At 37.8% G+C, this 20,960-nt stretch overlaps 1 protein-coding gene and 1 pseudogene across 1 annotated transcript; both read right to left on the reverse strand.

The window, feature by feature from the left end:
- Window positions 1–232: 232 nt before the first annotated feature.
- LOC143401168 (olfactory receptor 7E24-like) lies at window positions 233–1,217 on the reverse strand (annotated as a pseudogene).
- A 7,550-nt stretch (window positions 1,218–8,767) lies between these two features.
- Window positions 8,768–9,766, reverse strand: LOC143401174 (olfactory receptor 7E24-like). The gene has a single exon (XM_076858310.2). It carries the CDS (start codon window positions 9,764–9,766, stop codon window positions 8,768–8,770), a length of 999 nt encoding a protein of 332 aa, XP_076714425.2.
- Window positions 9,767–20,960: the final 11,194 nt, after the last annotated feature.

A 20,960-nucleotide genomic window follows, 5' to 3' on the forward strand; every position in this document is an offset into this window, starting at 1 on the left:
TCATCATGGATCCCCACAAATATTTCCTATTCCAAAAATGAAATTTTCAACACAGTTTTAAAAGCCCCCTTTGTACGTCTGTCTCCCCAAAGTGACAAAACCCATTCTACTAAGAAACTCACTGAGGAATTAAAGAACACCAAGTAAAAACTAATGTGACTAGGGACAATGAACTATTGCTTGTGCTACCTTTTCCTCCTTATATTCCAAATGGATGCCAGGGATTCTAAGTTTAAGCTATTCTCCTGTGCAGCCTCCTCAGGGAATTTTTAATTTCCTTGTTCCTCAGGCTGTAGATGAAGGGGTTCAGCATGGGGGTGACTACAATGTACATCATTGATGCCAACACACTGTTTTGGGGAGAATGTGACATAACTGAACCAAGGTACTCTACAATTCCTGTTCCATAAAATAGACAAACAACTGCCAGGTGAGACCCACAGGTGGAGAAGGATTTGTACTTCCCGCCTGAGGATGGAATTTTCAAATTGATGATAATATCTTAGAGTAAGAGAGAAGGATTCCTGAGACAGGAAGAAAACCAAATATGGCAACAAGACAATAAATGACTATGCTCCTGTTAAAGTAATCAAAACAGGCAAGATTAAGAACCTGAGAAGGGTGACAGAGTAATTGGAAATTTCCACATTCTTGAAATAGGTAAACTGTAATGCAAATAAATTGTGTATCTGGGAGTCCAAAACGCTAATTAAAAATGACACCAAAACCAGGAAGGCACAGAGGGATGGGTTCATGATATCTGGATAGTGCAGGGGGTGACAGATGGCCACAAACCGGTCATAGGCCATCACACTCAGAAGTATGTCATCCATGCAGACAAAAATGATGAAAAGAGACATCTGTGTCAGGCAGCCCACGTAGGAGATGGCTCTGCTGTGAGTTTGGATGTTCGTGAGCATCTTGGGGACCGTGGTAGAGATGAAGTCAATGTCAACCAAGGACAGGTTGGAGAGGAAGAAGTACATGGGGGTGTGGAGGTGGGAGTCAGAGCTGACAGCCAGGAAGATGAGCAGGTTCCCAAGCACTGTGACAAGGTACATGGACAGGAACAATCCAAAGAGGATGGGCTGCAGGTCTGGGTCCTCTGAGAGTCCCGTGAGATGGAATTTTGATACAGATGTTAGGTTTGTGGGGTTTATATTGCTTGGACACCTTTTGAGTTGAAGAAATAAGCATTGGAAGAATGAATAAAGCATTGGAAGAATGACTAAAGGAAAGAACATAATAGCAATGCAGTGTTCTTCATTGTTGCGGGGGTGTCCAGGAATTGAATGCAGGGGTGCTTAACCACTGAGCCACATCCACAGCCCTTTTTATGTTATTTTTAGACAGGGCTTCACTAAGTTGCTTAGGGTCTCACTAAAGTGCTGAGGCTGGCTTTAAACTTGGCAATGCTCCTGCCTCAGCCTCCTGAGCCCCTGGGATTATAGGTACACCACCATTCCAGGTTTCAGTATTCTTTATATGCTTAGAATTTCAGTATTCACATATGAAGTTTTTATATTTCTTTTTATATATCTTCAGAAATGCTTCTGTCTTTTAACAAACTCAATTTTCAGAGAATTCTCCCATTAATGGTTGCTGTTATTTACCATGCTCTGTATACACCTGCTTTATTTATACCAAGCAGAGCAATATTAGAAGACCAAGAGTGTCATAGATAACAAATCCTCATACACAACAAAGTACAAACTACTCTTTTTAGAAAAGTAAAACATAAGACATATCTTTTCCACTGTTGGATAAAAGTCCATCATCAGAGGAATTTAAGAAACTGTCAAATATAACTTTTTATTCTAAGACAATGGTACAATTTCCCTTTATTAAAATGTTTGTCAATATGGTATCAGAGCTAAGACTATATTATTTTATCAATTCATTATTACAAAACATTGATATTTGACAATTATCTTACAGGAGTTTTTCATCACCCGTGTGTTTAAATGTCATTCACCTTTGTGAACATATATGCCCAGGAAACATATTTTGTTTTTTAAAAAATTATTTAATGTAAATACTCCAGCTTTTATAACCTTCAAATTTTCACAAATACAATTTGGTTAAATGCACATAATAATATGAAGTCACTACTGTAAATGTGACATTAGCCTATATTGCACCTGTCAGTCAAGCTTAAGAAATAATGTAAAGAAACTTGTTTTTTAATAAGGCAGGGAAACTAGGGACGAATAGCATTACCTTATATTAGGTACAAGGAAGGGATGGGAGGGGCGGAGATGGGATGTGGGGATAGGAAAGATAGTGGAATGAAACAGTCATTACTACTGGATGTATGTATGTGACTACATGACCGATGTGATTCTTCAACATGTACACTCAGAAAAATGAGAAACTATATCCCATCTATGTATGATCTATCAAAGTGCATGAATGCATTCTACTGTCATGTATAACTAATTAAAACAAATAAAATTTTTTTTAAAGTTTTTAAACTTGGAACTTGTTTTTAACTTTTGGGTGGTTTTGGTTTTTGTTGTTGTTTAACTCATACTATCTCAAAGGAAGATAATTTTTTCCCTCTTGATTCTGCATTCTATAATGGCCTGCCAGTCCTGCTTTGTTATTTGTTCTGATCATGAACCTTTCTTTTTCATTTGAAAATTTGGAGCTAAGAGTAAACCCAAAAATCATAAATGTGAATTGGAAGTAGGAACCTTCTTAGGCTGAGTTAGTGGTTTCACATTAATTCTGCCTGATACATAAATTGTAGTTCTCCTACTTCAGCTACTTGAAGACAACCTGGGCACATTATTTTTTCTCAACTCACACTATGATTTCCTTGTGGAAAATACAAAAGAGAAAGGTACCCGAAATAACGTGACAATGCCAAGACACTTTCCTCATCTTTAAAATGGTGATAATTATGAAGGCAGTAGGACCAGACGGCGCCATAAAGGAATCCTAGATGATGTTTTTTTCATTGTGCACATTAATTATGCAGAATTCTGAGTTCTATTGCTGTACATTGGTTCATGCATCTAACAAAATTTGATCAATTTCACTTCCCAATATTCCCTGGCCCTCCCCTCCTTACTGCCCTGATCTCTTCTACCTTGTTGGTCTCAATTTTATATCATAAAATAAAAGGTTTTGAAAAATCTTTCAAGTTGTCTGGGTTGTCTGTCTCAGTTTCTTTAAGCAATATATTTACCTATGGATATTTTATTATATATTGATTCTGTAGCTTCACTCCAAAACAATTCTATCAGGAGTATCTGCATGTGAAGGTCTCCAGGGTCCTTTACTACATCAGCTTTGGGAATCACTGCCTTAGAAACCAGGCACTTATCAAATGTTCCATTAATATTGTTACCAAGAGTACCCACTACCTACATTAAAATACAAACATTTAATGATGCATGCTTCAGGCCTGATGTTTTACACACATTTGAATCATGACATTGAATTTGAAAGCTTAGTATTTGCAAGATCCACCTGTTCCCCAAAGGCAAATTCTATCATGAATTTGATGGTTAGATTTTCCTATCAATGTTTCCATCTCAGTATTGACTTAGATCTCTGTAAAATTTTTTTTTTCTAAAACTAACCTAAAAGTTCCTAAAGCTCATGTAAACAGTGTGAATTACCTGTTTTACCTAAAATGTACTACTAGTTTACTATTTACTTTGGCATGTGGTTTTAAATCTGTCAAGTACAAATATTAGCCTGAAATGTTTTAGTTCATGCACACAATTACCTGAAAGAGGGGCCTCATTTATCAATGCTTTATTAGGGCACTTTTTCAAAATTCTTTTGCTTGTCTCCACATCACACTACTGAAAAGTCTCATGCATCATCAGGGTAGAGGATAGTTATGTGACTTCCAACAACTGATGTATATTCAGTTTTACTGCAAAACACCTATATTTGGTGTCCCGATTAAAGGCAGGCATTATTATTAATATACTTAACATATACATCAACACTTCCTTACAGGGCATCAATTCATAATTCTCTCATAGGGAATCAACAAGGAATTCCATCTTCTCTCAGGAATCACATTTCTATTTCACTCCACTAGAGGAGATGGTGCCCTGGGTGGGAGTCAGGAAATCACCATTTCCATGAGTAGTCATTTACCTGTGGCTGGATGCAGGTATGTGTGACACTCTCCACCTCTATCAACTTATATACCCACTGCTAGGGGCAGAGTACCTGTCTACACATGTCATATAAGTGAAGTTTGAACTTAAAACGGTTTGGTCATTGTGGTTACTATTTTTAAAAAATACAGAATATTATGGGAATAGTGAGTTACCAATGAATGTGAACATCAAAAGCACTGATACTGGAATGATACGAAGCCCTGACATGTATCATGTCCCAAGTCAAGCCCTTGACTCTAGTTCCATGGGACACTCCTGAGAGGGATTGAAGTGCAGGAGGAAAACTCCAAGTGTCTGAAGCTGCACTGATTATGGTCGAGGTTTGTGAACTAAGAAAGGGTCTCTTCAATATTTAAAGAGCTTTTTGTTGTTTAGTCCTCATCTGGGCCTAGAAGATATAGGCTCTGGGGAATTATTATTCCTCTCCAAATATACAAGTAATATTTACAAAAGGAGAAAAATGAAATTTCTTGTTATAGAAATAGGAGAATGTTCACTTCAGACTGGAAGTGTGGTACAAGATTGAATTTATAATACTGATATCTAGATTGTCCCTTCCTTATGAGGGATCACAGTAAGAGCAACTGCTTAATCTGTTGTCTTGCAGCTGTATGGACTAGGTAGATGTCTGCTCAGATGACAATGCTGAGATAGAGATAATAACACTCTGCCTCAGGTTTCAGAAATAAACAGGTGCCAAATGGAGAGAAAATTAAATTTGTAGCCTTTCAGTCCCATGCAATAAATCTTTCATTGTTTCCCAAATATTAGAAACTTGAAACTAGATGTAGACCTTTAACTAAACCTATATCTGAGGAACATTCTTTTAGGTGTTTCTGGTTTCCTAGGAATGGAATCAAGCCCTGACTTCAGGTCTTTGAGGTTGGGTGGGCTGAGTACAAGTTCCCAGGAGGGTGTGCACAGCTGCAGGGATCTCCTGGACGAGGCAAGAGTCAGGTCTGTGCTGAACGCTCCTTGTCTGCTCTTTCATGATCTGTGCCCATGGGCTGGGGCTGTGCTTCCCAAAGAGGATGGATGGTGCCACATACTGCTCTGCCCTGTGATCTAGCACATGACGGGGAAAAAAAGAAAATAAAAGAGCCCAGTGAACAAGGCATCTCTTCCTGGAGTGACACAAAATAAAAAGGACATTTGGGTTGTCAAGGGGCACCCTGCCAGTATTTGTAGAGCAAGATGCCCTGTCTATAATCAGGCTGGTGAAAACAGAACTCACTCTTTTCTACCTCAAAACCACATGCAAGTGACTAAAAATGCTGTCTCTTTCTATTTATGTAAAATCATAATGTGGGCATTTATAACAACAGAAAAGCTATGCAGATGAAACGTAAACAAGCAACATAATTAGTGCCTGGGATTTAAAGAGCTCTCGGGAATGCTCCATGATGTTGTGGTTGGTGTCTTCCTCCTGCTACCTAGGTCCCGTTGCTAATCTTTTGGAGTGCTTATAGAACAGTGGAAAGAGGCCCATTTTCTCCTAGACAGTGAGTGAGCTATCTATGGGAAGAAAGAAAAGCATTAAATAAGATTTTGGGGACCCTGACTATGACCAAGAACACAAACTTCACTGTCCTAAAAGCCAAAATTTTGCATATCGGTGCCTCTTCTCTGGCTACAAAATTGGTCCTAGTGAGGAGGACCCATAATCCCTCCTCCACCCATCATTTCCCTCAGCACTTACTGGGTGATGCTGGGTCTCTGCTGGGTCATGACCAAGGTCTGAGGATCCAACACGTCACCTCTGCCAAATTTCTGCCTGAGGCTTGGATTCGATTCTCAGGATTGATATGAATACAGTGTAAGATAGCAACTTCCCAATTCAGAAAACCACAGTAGGAGAGATCTGATGTGTGGAGCCCACTGGACTGGAGCATCATGCTGAAGCCTGGATACAGGAGAAGTTTTACCTACTATATAGCACGGAGGCTCCATGCTTAGAGCTATAATTAGCTAAATTGGTTCATGCTCTCCAAATCTCCAAGGACTTCCTAATGTTAGTGGTGGAAGAAGAAGAGTAATGAATGTATAAAGGTTGTGGATATTTCCTGCATTCAGCAGAATTTTGTCTACAATATTCCCTTCTCTTGGGTCCCTTTATTAACACCTAACTGATTCTACATATAAATGGGATTCTGTGCCATGGATCCCAGTCTCATTATTCTGCAGCTATCAGTGTCATCCATCTGCATTCATATTTCATCTTTTGAAAGTGAACATTTGTGTCCATTTAAAAATCTTCCCATTCCTTCCTCCCCCAACCCTGGCTACCTCTATTTTTGTAGTTTGATGTCTGTAATTTCTACCATGCTGAAACATATTCTTTGGGGTATAGATGAAGGGGAGGTCAGCAGAGGGGTGACAACAGTGTGCATCCCTGTAACTGCTGCCCTATTTTTAGGTGACTGTGATACAACAGAACCATGGTGCATCCCAAGCTTTTGCCATACAAAAATAGCCACAAGCAAAAAGTCAGACCCAGAAGAGCAAAGGCTTTAGACTTCTCAGTTGATGGAGAAAAAAAAATTATAGTAAAAGAAACAGATCTCTGAAATAGGCAGAGACCCAGAGATTGCAGCAAGAAAATGCATGACTACATTATTGGTAAACATCAGAACAGAAAAGAAGAAGAAATTGAGAAGGGTCATAGAAGAAAATGGCAACTTCCACAACCTTGAAGTTGGGAAATTGTAAGACACTCAAATTATGCCACAATAGTCCAAAAGGCTGATCTAGAAACTTATTCACACTAGGAATGATGAGGGTTCATGATGACTGCATAATGCAGGGGGGGGGGATTCTTTTTTTATTGGTTGTTCAAAACATTACATAGTTCTTGACATATCATCTTTCATACATTTGATTCAAGTGGGTTATGAACTCCTATTTTTACCCCAAATACAGATTGCAGAATCACATAGGTTACACGTGTTTTAACTGTGGTTTGGGAAAAATAACAATCTTTGGGCTTCCTTTTTCTCTTTTTCTGCTCATTAAGATCCTGTGTTAATCTTTGAATAATTGAACGTTGTCATTATTATTACATGACATCTTAGGACCCAGGAGTGAATGACACTGACTTTAAAGAAGGTTTGTATAACATCTCTTTTGTCTCCTCTTAAGATTGAGCAGGCTGGTTAGAGATCAGAGGAGGACACAGGCAGCTGCAAGAAGAGAGATCTGTGCTGGTCACTGTGTATCCAATCTTCATGTGATGGAAATCTGTCATCCATAGTCATCCTTCCCAGAGTTTACTCAGGAGTTGCTGACCATTTCTCTTGGGTTGTCAAGGAGGCAGCATTCCAAAATTCTCCTGCTGTGATGCCCTATGTTTATAATCAGACAAACCATGCAAATGTGCCTTATCAATATTCCACCAAACACCCCATATTAGCTACATAAAAATGCAGTGTTTCCTTCTTCTCTGAATAATAATAATAATATAGAAGCTTAGACTTGGGCAAGTTAATGCAGATGAAATGAAATGAGTTATAGAGGATACATAAATCAGATCCTGGCACTTAGGACTCTCTCCAAGTCAGTCCATGTCATTAGGGACACTATCATCCTCCTCTTCTTTCTCAGCATTATTTTCATAATCCTTTTGGAGTACATATGAAACAGATTTCAGGGATCCAATTTTCCTGTTGGGGTTAAGCTATCTAGGGGAAGTAGGGGTATCCCCATAATATCCAAATACATAAAGTCCACAAAACTCATATCTGAAACGTGCATGTTGGTATTGTTCCACCTTTTTAATGCCTTTATTATATGTTACAGTTATACATATTATCTGGGCTCTTTTGATACAAAAACACATGCATGCAATATAATTTGCTCTACTTCAGTCCCCAGTACCTCCCCTTTCCCTTCCCTCTTCCCTCCACCTGTTCCCCTTTCTTTACTCTACTGGTATTCATTTTATCTATTTACATTTTAAAAAGTTTGTTCTCATGAGGGTAAAAAATGGTTCCACCCCTGAGCACTTAATGTGTTCTTCAAATAGGAGAAGTGTACGGTGATCCAATTGCGCAGTTGGGAGTCCAGATGAAGGGGTGGAGTCACGGCCTTATTATTTATTGCTGTAAGACCTTGGAGGCCCAACACACAGAGCTCATACTAAGTCATGTTGATATACAAAATTCAAGTCTCAAAGGACTTCCTCCTATTAGTGGAGGAAGAAGAGAAAATGAATGTCTACAGTAAGTTTGGGTTCTTCCTACACTCAGGAGAAAGTTTGTGTGTACTATTCACTTCTGATTTTCTCTTTTTCCCTAAGGATCCATCTTCTTTTTACATACAAACTGAAAATATCAAAATACAGATAAACAGTGGCAGTGATCATAGGCACTTCCTTGTGCAACCATCACCACCTTCTATCTCCAGAACTATTTCACCTTCCAAAACTGAGACTTTATACCAATTTTTAAAACTTCCCATTCCTCCCCCAGCCATGGAAACCTTCTTTCTACTATGAAGCATGATGAGAAATTAAAGCTATCAAACTACAAAATATAATGTGACCAATGTGGTAGATCAATGTCTGGATGTTTAGTTCTGCTGTTGCCAGCATACATTACAAATGGACGCCACAGGACCTGAGATCACACTGCTCTCCTGTGCAGCCTCCACAGGGCACTTTTAATGTCCTTGTTATTCAGGCTGTAGATGAAGGGGTTCAGCATGGGGGTGACCACAGTGTACATCACTGAGGCCACTGTACCTTTTTTGGTGGAAGATGACTTATTGGAAAAAAGGTACACTCCTATGCCAGTTCCATAAAATAAGCAAACTACTGAGAGGTGAGAGCCACAGGTAGAGAAGACTTTGTACTTCCCACCTGAGGATGGGATCCTCAGAATGGAGGAAATAATTTTGTAATAAGAAAAAATGATCCCTAAGAGAGGAAGGAAACCATAGATGGCACCAACAAAATACATGAGTATATTTACAGTAAGGGTATCAGAACAGGCAAGACCAAGGAATTGAGAAGGGTCACAGAAGAAGTTAGCGATGTCCACATTCTCAAAGTAGGAAAAGTGTATGATGATCAAATTGTGCACTTGGGAGTCCAAAAGGCCAAACAAGAAAGACACCAAAACTAACCTGACACAGAGGCGAGGGTTCATGATGACTGCATAATGGAGGGGGTGACAGATGGCTACAAACCGGTCATAGGCCATCAGAGTCAGAAGCAGATCATCCATGCATAGAAAAAGGATAAAAAGAGACATCTGAGTCAGGCATCCCACGAAGGAGATGACTCCGCTATGAGTCTGAATGTTCACCAGCATCTCTGGGACCGTGGTGGAGATGAAACCAATGTCAGCCAAGGACAGGTTGGAGAGGAAGAAGTACATGGGGGTGTGGAGGCGGGAGTCAGAGCTGACAGCCAGGATGATGAGCAGGTTCCCAAGCACTGTGACCAGGTACATGGACAGGAACAGCCCGAAGATAATGGGTTGAAGGTCTGGGTCCTCTGAAAGTCCCAAGAGATGGAATTCTGAGACACCTGTTAGATTTTGTGGTTCTCTAGTTCTTGGACACCTTTTGAAACAGAGAAGAGTATTGTAAAAAAAGTAAACAATAAGCAAGAGACACATATTCAAACAATCTATACATTCCTTTGTTTTAGAATATTTAAAATATCTGCAACCTTTGTAATGTTTTGAATAACCAATAAAAAAATAAAAAATAAATAAAAATTAATAAAAATTTAAAAAAAGAAGTAAAAAAATAAAATAAAAAAGACTGCATTATATCAAAACTAAAGGTAAATTGGTTTATATCAGAAAATATGTTCCAGATTTATTCCAAAGCTATTTTGGCTGCTGGTATTTTTTGATTTCCCTCATTTGTGAAAGAATCCCTCTATCAAATTTTATTTGCATTTTAAAAAGTTATTTAAAATACAATATGTATACTCAACCTGGTAGACTTCAAATTTTGATAAATATGTTTAAGGTAAATGCACATAAGCAATGTCATCACTGACCTCAATGTGGGCTTTATGTGCACTGAACCTGTCAATGATGAAACAGCCATGAAATACTAAGAAGCAGACTAAAAATTTATATTTCATTTGGTTTATTTATATTGATCCCTTATAATCTCAATAAAATATCTAGTGAGGAAGATGTTCTTTGGCTTTTAAAAAACTTCTGTTTTCCACTGGTCATTATATTTCCGATCATAAATTCTACACATTGTTGAGAATTTTTGCTTCACGGATGTCCCTCAAGCCCAAGTATGAGTGCTACTCTTCTTATGCCATGTAATAGAATTTTAATGCCCACACTTCCTGGAACTCGGATGCAATTCTCTTACCTCAGCTATTGTAAGGTGACAAAGAGTTATTTGTTTTATGAGGTCACAATATGATATCATTTTTTAAAAAAGCAGAAGAGAAAAGTAGAGAAAATAAAGTAAACCCTCCTGGGCCATTTGTTCGTGTCTAAAATGGGGACAATAATTACCTAGCTTATTGTGAGACTGCAGAATAGTTTACAATTATTTTATTTAAATTGCACAATCAAGTGTTTCTAAGTCTTGTTTATCATTGTATTTAGCTATGAATATTTTAAAATATCATGATGCCTTGGCATTGGTCAAACACTAACATCATCAGAGCATCTTCATGTGAAGTTCTTCATGTTCTTTCCTTAGCCCAGAGTTGAGAGTACTCCCTGGTATTGAGAAAATGCCCTGTTAAGTTTATCTACTATTACTGTCAATAATACCCACTACTTATACTGAAAATAAAGTTAGCAATATGTGCTTCAGAACTAACATTTTAGAGGGATTTGGATCTTTGCCTACATAATTTCACTTCCAGGTTTCTTTGTATGATTCCATTCTCCTACATACCTGTGTCTCCTCCACCACCACCCTCAAAAAAAAAAAAAAACCTTCACACAGGATTCAGTGGGTATATTTTCTATGTTACTAGAGATGTCAGTACTGATATGTGTATGTGTAAGTTTTGTTCTTGAAGGCGTACCTTAAAAAGTATGTCAAGCTTATCTAAGTAGTCTACAACAAACATCAATTGCTCCTGAAATGGACAAATTTACATTGTTGTGTGGATTTAAGTCTCTCTGTCAAGGACATGCAGCTTCTTCAAATAATTCAGCTTATGTACAGTATATCTTGAGGGAGGAACAACTTTAATTAGCAAGTTTATTATTACAAAATAACTTCAAAATCCTTGTCTCTCTCTCTCCATATCCCATAAACAAAAATTTCCAAATAATATATGCATAAAGTTTGGTTATTGAACCCCATTTAACTATTAATCACCTATATTTGGTGTGTCAATTGAAAATGAGTTCTAGGATAAGCACAATGGCACACTCCTGTAATCCCAGTGGCTCAGAGGCTGAGGCAGGAGCATTGCAAGTTCAAAGCCAGCCTCAGTAACTTAGCAAGGCCCTCAGCAACTTAGTGAAACCTTGTCTCTAAATTAAAAAAAAAATTAGAAAGGGGTACTGGGGATGTAGCTCAGTGGTTAACCACCTCTGGTTTCAATCTCAGTAACAAAACAAAATCAGTTCTAGTCAAACGCAACCTATGACTGTCAGTTTATACTGTTAAAAATATTGCTTATGTCTATCTGGTCATAATCCTTGCAGGATTATTGATCGAGTAATTTCATTTTATAAAGGAATAATATTTTAATTTGGCTCCAGTACTCTGATCTGAGAGTCAAGAAATCAACATTTAATCTCAGATCATTAACCTGCAACTATATGATGAATGTGTGCACATCTTTCCAGCTGTCTTGGTGTACACTGCTTAAAGAAATAGGGACAAACACATCCATGTCTTCCACATATAACCCATGAAAGGAAAGTTTGGAAACTAACATACATTTTGTTATTGTCTTGTCTTTCCAAATAAAGAAATCCAACCTTATGAAAATGGCAAGTTAATTGACTCAAACAATTGTCAAAACCCTGGGAAGCCTAGAATGATAGAACTCAAAAATATGAATTAACTTAACATAAAGAATGCCTGTCTACTTCTCTTTCTCCCTCTTTCCTTTTTAATGCTAATACATACCTCTGCAATTTCCTTGGAGTAATGTAATACTGCAGATGCTGTTAAATAAAAAATGTGAGGGTCATGTGTCCATGAGGCATAAAAGACATAAGCAAGAACTATTATTTGTTTCCTGTTATTTCTGACTTTCCTGAAAGGGACAAAAGTGCAGAAGGAAAGCACCAAGTGTGTTGAAGCCACACTGATATGGACATGTTCTGCGACCAAGGAAGTGACTACCCAACATTAACAGATAGTCCTTTTATTTTTGATGCCTCCTTTGTTCCAAACGAGGGAAGATCTTATAAATCAGAAATGAAAAAATAATTTGTATTCTCCTTCCAGATACACAGCCTACACTTATGAAAGGACATAATAGAACACAATAAAATGTCCCATTACAGAAATAAAAAAAACAATCACTTCAAATATCATGATATTTTAGTTAAATGGTATGAAGATTAAAATAATAATACTACTACTAATAATAATATCAATTGCCTTTCCTCCTTTTTATCTATCACATCTTAATCATGCAGGAAATACCCATATGTATATTTAACTTTACCCTCAATGAAGTTGTATTAACAAGAAATTAAGTAAGATATTCTGAAAATCTGTCTGTTTCACTGACATAACAGATGCGAGAGACAGATTCACAATTAATACTTGATGTCTGGATCCAGAGCAGTAAATGTTTTCATTGTTTTCCAATCAATAGTAAGTTTTAAGCAGATATTCAGAGGTCTCGATGACAGGGATATCTGAGGAATTTTGGAAGACTCTTCCCAGTAGAAGGAAATCAAGTCTTTCAAGACATGAATTTAAGTATCCTTTTGAAGTGGGGTTTGTAGATTACAAAAATGCAGGAGTTTGTGGACAGATCCAAAATATCCTGGAGTGGGTCAGGAGGGAAATCTGTGCTGAACTGTGATTGTCTACCTTTTCTGTGGTCCTTGCCTATATTCTTAGCTACCCCTCTTATACTTGATGCAGCAGGTGCCAGCCACTGCTCTGCCCTGTAAAGGCTATAGTGAGCAAGGGGTCTCTTCCTGGAGTGACAGAGAAGTGCAATTTACTGTTGGGTTGTCAGGAGGAAACCCAGCAGGATTCTCTTGGCAGGAAGCTCTGTGTCTATATTCAGACAGACCCATTCAAAATCTCTTCAGTTTGTTTTACCTAACAGTCTGATAGCAGTTACATAAAAAATCTTTGTTTTTTTTTTCATTTTATGGAAAATAAGATGGACATGTACAATTTGGGGAAAACTATGCAGATTAAATGAAATGAAGCAAGCTATAAAAAGTCAGAGCTTGACACTCAGGAATCCCTCAAACATGGTTCATGATGTGATGGTTGCTGCCATCCTGCTCCTCCTCTTCATCCCCTTCATTAATTTTTTGTAGTACTTAGGAAACATTTAAATGTTCATGGGTGAGGTGTGCCTGGCAAGCACAGCAAGTATAGGAAGAAAGCAAATCTTTGCATGAGTCTTCTGGGACCCCAACATAACACAGAACACAATTTCACACTCATCATGGGTATGATTTTTTGTCACTCCCCTCCCCTCCGACTACCCACGCTGATGTGTTTGTCCTGATGAGGAGAAAACAATATTTCTAATGGTCCTCCCTCCCTCCATCATCTCCCTCAGCACTTACTGGTTTAAGCTGCCTCTCTGCTGGGTCATGACTGAGGAATGCAATTCAAATACCACACCTCATGCCCAGTGAAGGACTCTGCTCTCTGTGGGCTCGGTGTGAATACAAGGTAAGATGTAACCCTCCTTATGCAACCCTAGGAGGGTAGACACAGGTGTGGAGCCCATTGGACTGGAGCCATCAGACTGAAGGGCTGGAGGCACTGGGGGAAACAGCTGATTTTTATTACAACATGACCTTGGAGGTTCAATGCACAGAGGTGATCATTAGCCAAATTGGTCCATGTTACCCCAATCCCAATCTCTAAGTATTTCTTAATAGTAGTTGAGGGAAAAAGAGCTGAAGGCCAAAGTTTTGGTCCCTGTACTATTCACTTGATTTGTTCTTTCACCTTTTATTTTAAAGCCCACTGGTATTTTTCCATTGTTTTTTATAGTGAAATATACATTAACATTGCCATTTCACCACTTTTTTTGCTCACTTGATGGTACTAATCACCTTCACCTTGGTGTTCAGCTATCATCAACATCTATTTCCAGAAAATTTCTGCTTCCCAAAGTGAAACTTTGAACCCATTTTAAATTCTCTATATTTCTCCTTCTCTCCACACTGGCAAAGACCATTCTTTAGGTTTATAAGTGAAACATGATAAGGAATTAAAGTCTAAAATGTACAAAACTAATGTAAGCAAGAGGCACCATTTACAGGTGTACATGTTAAGCTTTGCTGCCAAGTCCAAACTCTGTACCAAGTGAATGTCAAAGGTACTGAGATCAGATTCTTCTGCTCTGGAGACTCCTCAGGAATCTCTTCCTCAATGTGTAAATGAAAAAAATCAATAAACATGTACATCACTGAGGCTTCTGTACCCTTCTGGAAGAATGTGATGCAGATGAATAAGTACACCCTACAGCCTGCTCCATAAAATAAGCAAACAACTGCCAGGGGAGATCCACAAGTGGAGAAGGCTTTGGGTGTCCCATCCAATGATGGTATGCTCAGGATGGAGGAAATAATTTCATAGAAAGAGAAAAAGATTCCTATAGAAAGAAATCCAGGATGGCAACATCAAAATACAGGACATGTAATTGATGAAGATTTCAGAACAGGCAGGATTAATAAATTGACAATTGTCAGAGAAAAAATTAGAAACTTCCACATCCTTGAAGCAGGTAAATTATAATTGAATTAAATCATATTATCTGAGAATCCAAAAGGTTATCCCAAAATGATATCAAAATTAAGAAGCCACAGAACCAAGGGTTCATAATAGCTGGATAATTCAGGACATGACAGATGGCTACAAACTGGTCGTAGTCTATCACAGTCTGAAGCATACCATTCCTACCTCTGAAAATATAAACAGAGACATCTGTGTCAGGAAGCCCACATACATGATTCGACTCTGAATTGGATGTCCACAATCATCTTTAGGACCATGGTGGTGATGAAGCAGTTGTCAGTCAAGGACAGGCTGGAGAGGAAGAAGTACATGGGGGTGTGGAGGTGGGGGTCAGAGATGACGGCCAGGATGATGAGCAGGTTCCCAAGCACTGTGACCAGGTACATGGACAGGAACAGTCCAAAAGGACGGGATGCAGGTTTGGGTCCTTGGAGAAACTCACAAAAAGGAATTCTGAGACATATGTTACCTTTTATGATTCTCTATTTCTTAAACATTTTGAAAACTTAAAATGGATAAGAAAATGGAACCAAGAGGCATTCAGTTCTCATTATTTGGAATTCTAGTATGCAAAAGTATTTATTCATAACTTGAGGTCCATACACCGTAGCAATACCTCTCATTTAGGACAAAATCTTTTTGAACCTCTTTCATTATTCATTTCTATTTTACTCACCTCCTTTTCTACATATATACTTTAGAGACAATCAACTGAATACTGTTATAAGATCAAGAACATTATGGATAACTAGTCCATTATCATAGCAAAATACAGCCAATATTTTTGGGAAATAATAAAGAAGAACCAATAGCCTTTTGCCTTTAAGAAAAGAGTAGAAGGTAAAAAACAGCCAAACACAGTTTATTCTAAGACTATGTGAAAACATACTTTTTTTAGAATATTTAAAACACTGAAAGAGCTAAGACAGACCATGTGCACACTAAATCAAAGTTGATAATTCACAATGAGAAAACATTATTGAGTGCCAGTTATCTTGCACGCAACATTATTGAATTTTCAACATTATTTTAACAATATTGAATTTTCTGATTTTCCTGTTTTTTAGATATAAATCCTCACTTTTATTTTGTTATTTATTAATTATTTAATGTCACTACTGTTTGACCTGATGGTTTAGTTAAATCTACATAATTCTACATCACTGATCACAAATGTGATTATTATTTCACACTACACCAATTGATGCCTAAAATTAATGAAATGTTAACAAACACATCTGAAATTTTATATTTTAATACATCTCCTTATCTTTTATATATATAACCAATCATATCATTGAAGTCTATCTAGTAATAATTCTTCTGAGATTATCTCCAAGGAATTTCATTTTGTATCAGAAATAATATCCCCACTAGGCTCCAGTAGAGGAGACAGTGCCCTGAGATGGAAATCAGAATATCAACATTTTGGGCCAACATAATTGGCCTGCTATATTTTTAGAATGTATGTGTGTCTCCACCTCTCTGTTTGTAACTCCCTATTGGAAGAGGGAGAATACCATTCATTTCTATGCCAAGGTAATGTGTAAGTCATTAACTGTTTCACCATATGTGTTTTTTAGATAAGGAATTCCATCACTTTGGAGATCGTGAATTTAGTGAGGAGTAGCTTGCAAAAGGCACTGGATCCTGGAATAATGTGAACATATAAAATGCGTTACAACCGAAGGTTTACCTACCCACTTTTCTGTCATTTTCTACTCATAAAATCTCTGTGGTTATCTTTCAATAATTGAGCATTGCAGATATTATTAAATGTCATTATAGGTCCCATGAGTCCCTAACACAGACTCAGCTAGGAGCCGTTATGACTTGTCTCTAGTTCTATGGAAGATTCCTGAAAGGAATAAAGGTATAGATGAGAAAACACCACGTGTGCTGGAGCCATGCTGAGTATGGCCATTATTTTGTGAACCAAGAAAAAAATCTACTCAATGTTTAAAGGAAGTTTTTATTGTTGATACTTCTTCTGTGCCCAAAATCAAATAGTTTCTGGGGAATCAAAAATAAAATAAATAATAACTCCTCTCCTTGTATGTAAACATGAAAGGACAAAAATTAAATGTTCCATTACAGAAACACGGAAATGGTAACTTCATATCAAAAGCTATTTTGATTGAATAGTATGAAGGTTGATCTTATTAAGATTAATGTCAAAACTGCATTTTTTCCTACTTGCATTTTAGTCCTTCACAAACTCACAGGGATCAAGCTGTGCCTGTGTAGTCTTTACTTAGTGTCATTGTACCAACTAGAAACTTAGATGATAATCCTGTGCCTCAGACATATCAACAACCTGCACTACATCACAGAAATAAGTAGAGCCAACAGAATACAAAATTAAATTCTCAATCTTTGAGTTTGAAACACCGAAGCTTTTTATTGTTTCCAAACTACCAGAAAATTTTAAGCTGAGGTCAAGAAGTCTTAAATACAGGCACATCTGAGGTATATTTGAAAACTCTCTCCAGATTTCTGATGGAATGACACCAGGACATGACCTTATTTCTCTGTTTGAGACAAGTGGGTTGATGACAGGAATGGATGATATGAGAACAGATGAAAGGATGAACTGGACTTCAGAGAAGATGGAGATCTGTGGTGAATTACTGTGTGTCTATTGTTTTGTGGTCATAGCCTGTGATGCACAACTGTTCTACCTGGAACTGTTCATGCAACAGGTGCCTAACAGGTGTGCTATACTGTGGCCTACCTGGGATCTCACAAGAAATATCTCCTGGAGCAAAAGAGAAGGAAATGGATATGAGGGTTATCAATTTCATGGCCTGCCAGGATTCTGCTGGCAAGAATGCCCTATGTTGAACAAAGATGGGTCATCTCAAACAAGGCTTCACTCTTTACTAGCTACCACCTAGTTCATGCCACACAAAATGATGGGCTCCTTCTTTCTTGTAAGCTAATAAAAGTTGGGGCATATGTCTTGTGAATGACTATGCACAGGAAATGAAACAAGCTACACGGAATAGAGCTCAGCACCAGGCACATAGGAAGCCCTTCATAATAGCATATGATATTAGGGTTACTGTTGTCTTCTTCTTCCTCCTCCTCCTCCTCATTATCATTATAAATGTCTTGGAGTGCTTATGGAACACTTTACATGGTCACACTTTCTGTTCTTATGAGGCAGATGCCTATGGGAGATAAAACCACTGTGGGGTGGAAAGTCAAGTATTGAAAAAGGTTTTTTTTTTTTGTTTTGGTTTTGGTATTTTTTTCTTTTTCTTTTTTTTTTGGCCGGTGGGGAATCACATCACAAACAAGACCACAATCTGCACATTGCACATACCTGAAGTTTCCACACTTTTCCTCCCATCAGCTGCCCCAGCTGACATATTATACCTGATGGTGAGAAAATAATGCTTCTGTTAGTCTTTCTCCCATCCTTGTCTCTCTCAGCACTTACCTGATTATCTTGCAATGTCTACTTGTTAAGGAACAATGACTGAAAATATGATGAACCTTCTCTTCCTGTGGCCTAAGGAAGCCCCGAACTCCTCAGATTATCATGAGCACATTGATAGGAACTTCTTGTCACATAAAACCATGGGGGGTACAGACAGGTATGGTGCCAACTGGACTAGAGCCATCAATTGAAGGACTGAAGGCACAAGATGGGTAACTGCTCTAACTTGATCTTGGTGACTTGGTACACAGAGGTCAAATTTGTCAAATTGGTTCACATTATCCCAATTTCAAAGAACCTCCTACTATTAATGGGAGAATGAAAATAAAGATAATGACCTCAATCATTTGGAGCCACTCTTCTAATCAGTATGTAGCTTATGTGTACTATTCACTTCTCTCTTAGTTTTTAAATCTATTTGCTTTTTATTTCGCTATTTCATTGTGTGAAAATACAAAAAATAAAAACATTAATTTTTGGCAATTAATGTTTTGACAATTTTAATAACATTTTGACAATTTTAATAACATAGTTCAATCGCATTAATCACATTCACATTGTTAGTTATACATCACCACCACACATCTCCAGAAATTTTACATTTTTACAATCTAAATTGTATCTACTTTGAAAACTCTCCATTTCTACCTTGCTCCAAAGCAGCAACCACCAGTATTCTGTGAAAAATGATGAGAAGTTAATCTATTAAATTACAAAAATAATGTGCCCAAGGAAACAGAATTTGTGGATCTAGTTGTTTCTTTTTTCTGTTTTCTCCAACTAACATTAGGATTAGATGATAAAGGTTCTAGTTTAGATTGTTTTTCTGTGTAACTTCCTCAGAGCTCTTTTTATGTCCCTATTCCTCAGGCTGTAAATAAAGGGGTTCAGCATAGGTGTGACCCACAGTATATATCACTGAAGCCACTACACTCATTCTATGAGAATGTGAGACAGATGAACTGAAGTTCACTCCAGTCGCTGTTCCATAAAACACACACACACACACACACACACACACACATGAGACCCACAGGTGGAGAAGGCCTTATACTTCCCACCTAATGATGGAACTCTCAGAATGGAGGAAACAATTTTACAACAAGAAAAAAGGATCCCTGAGATGGTTAAAAAACTAAATAGTACACCAAAAATACATCATATTGTTGGTAAAGATGTTCTAAAATTAAGATTAAGGACTTGAGAAGGGTCACAGAAGAAATTAGCAATTTCTACATTCTCAAGTAAGGAAATTTTTAGGCAATAAAATTGTGCAGTTGTGACTCCAAAAAGCTAAACAAAAAAGTACAAAACCAAGAAGCCACAGAGTCAGGGGTTCATAGTGATTGGATAATATAATGGGTGACAGATGGCCACAAAGTGGTCATAGGACATCACAGTCAGAAGTGTAGCATCTATACATCCAAAAAGGATAAAAAGAGACATCTGAATCAGGCAGCCCACATAGGAAGTGACTCTGCTGTGAGTTTGGATGTTCACAATCATCTTTGGGACTGTGGTGGAGATAAAACCAATGTCAGCCAAGGACAGGTTGGAGAAGAAGAAGTACATGGGGGTGTGGAGGTGGGGGTCAGAGCTGATGGCCAGGATGATGAGCAGGTTCCCGAGCACTGTGACCAGGTACATGGACCAGAACAGCCCAAAGAGGATGGGCTGTAGGTCTGGGTCATCTGAGAGCCCATGAGATAGAATTCTGAGACATGTGTCAGATTTTGTGGTTCTCTATTGCTTGGACACCTTTTGAAAAAGGAAAGAGGGTTTGGAATAAAGAAGCATGTGCCAGCATGTAGCAGTGTGTCTATATTTTGAATTCAAGCAATTCAATAGAAAATTTCTTGCATTTAAAGACCATACACCTTCTACCATATTTCCTAGTTAGGAAAAAACAATTTTTAGAATGTTTTCATCATAAATATTTTAAATTTTAAAATCATTTATTATCATTATTATTATTACTATTATTCATGTTTCTAATCTTACTTATATTAGACCACAGTTCAGATGTTGCATGTTCCACAACGATGCAAGTGTTAAAGGATGAACCCTATGGTGGTGCTCTTGGGAGTTGTTGGAACATAAAGAGATGCGTACTAGTGGGTGCTTTGTGTGGTTGAGAGCTTGCTCTGGAATGGGATAGAGGGACCCCATCTGCCTCCTCTTTCTCTCCATTTTTTTTCCCTGGATATACAGTAAGAATTTTTCTCTATTGCTTTCTCCCAACATGATATGTTGCCTGATCCCACAGACTCAAAACAATAGGGTTCAATTAATCCTGGGTTGAACCCTCTAAAGCTGTGAGCTAAAATCATGCCTTTCTTATTATAACCTGTTATTTCAGGTATTTGCTATATTAACAGGAAGCTGGTTAACCCAGAGATATTCTACTGAAGATTAAGTCCAAAAACATTAGAGATATCAAATTCATATTCATTTAATATGTAGCTAAG

The sequence above is a fragment of the Callospermophilus lateralis genome, chromosome 1 (assembly GCF_048772815.1).
Source record: "Callospermophilus lateralis isolate mCalLat2 chromosome 1, mCalLat2.hap1, whole genome shotgun sequence".
Taxonomy (NCBI): Eukaryota; Metazoa; Chordata; class Mammalia; order Rodentia; family Sciuridae; genus Callospermophilus; species Callospermophilus lateralis.

What these genes read in the sequence shown, in the direction of transcription:
- LOC143401174 (XM_076858310.2), bottom strand. Translation starts at nt 9,766, where the DNA reads ATGTGTCTCTTGCTTATTGTTTACTTTTTTTACAATACTCTTCTCTGT.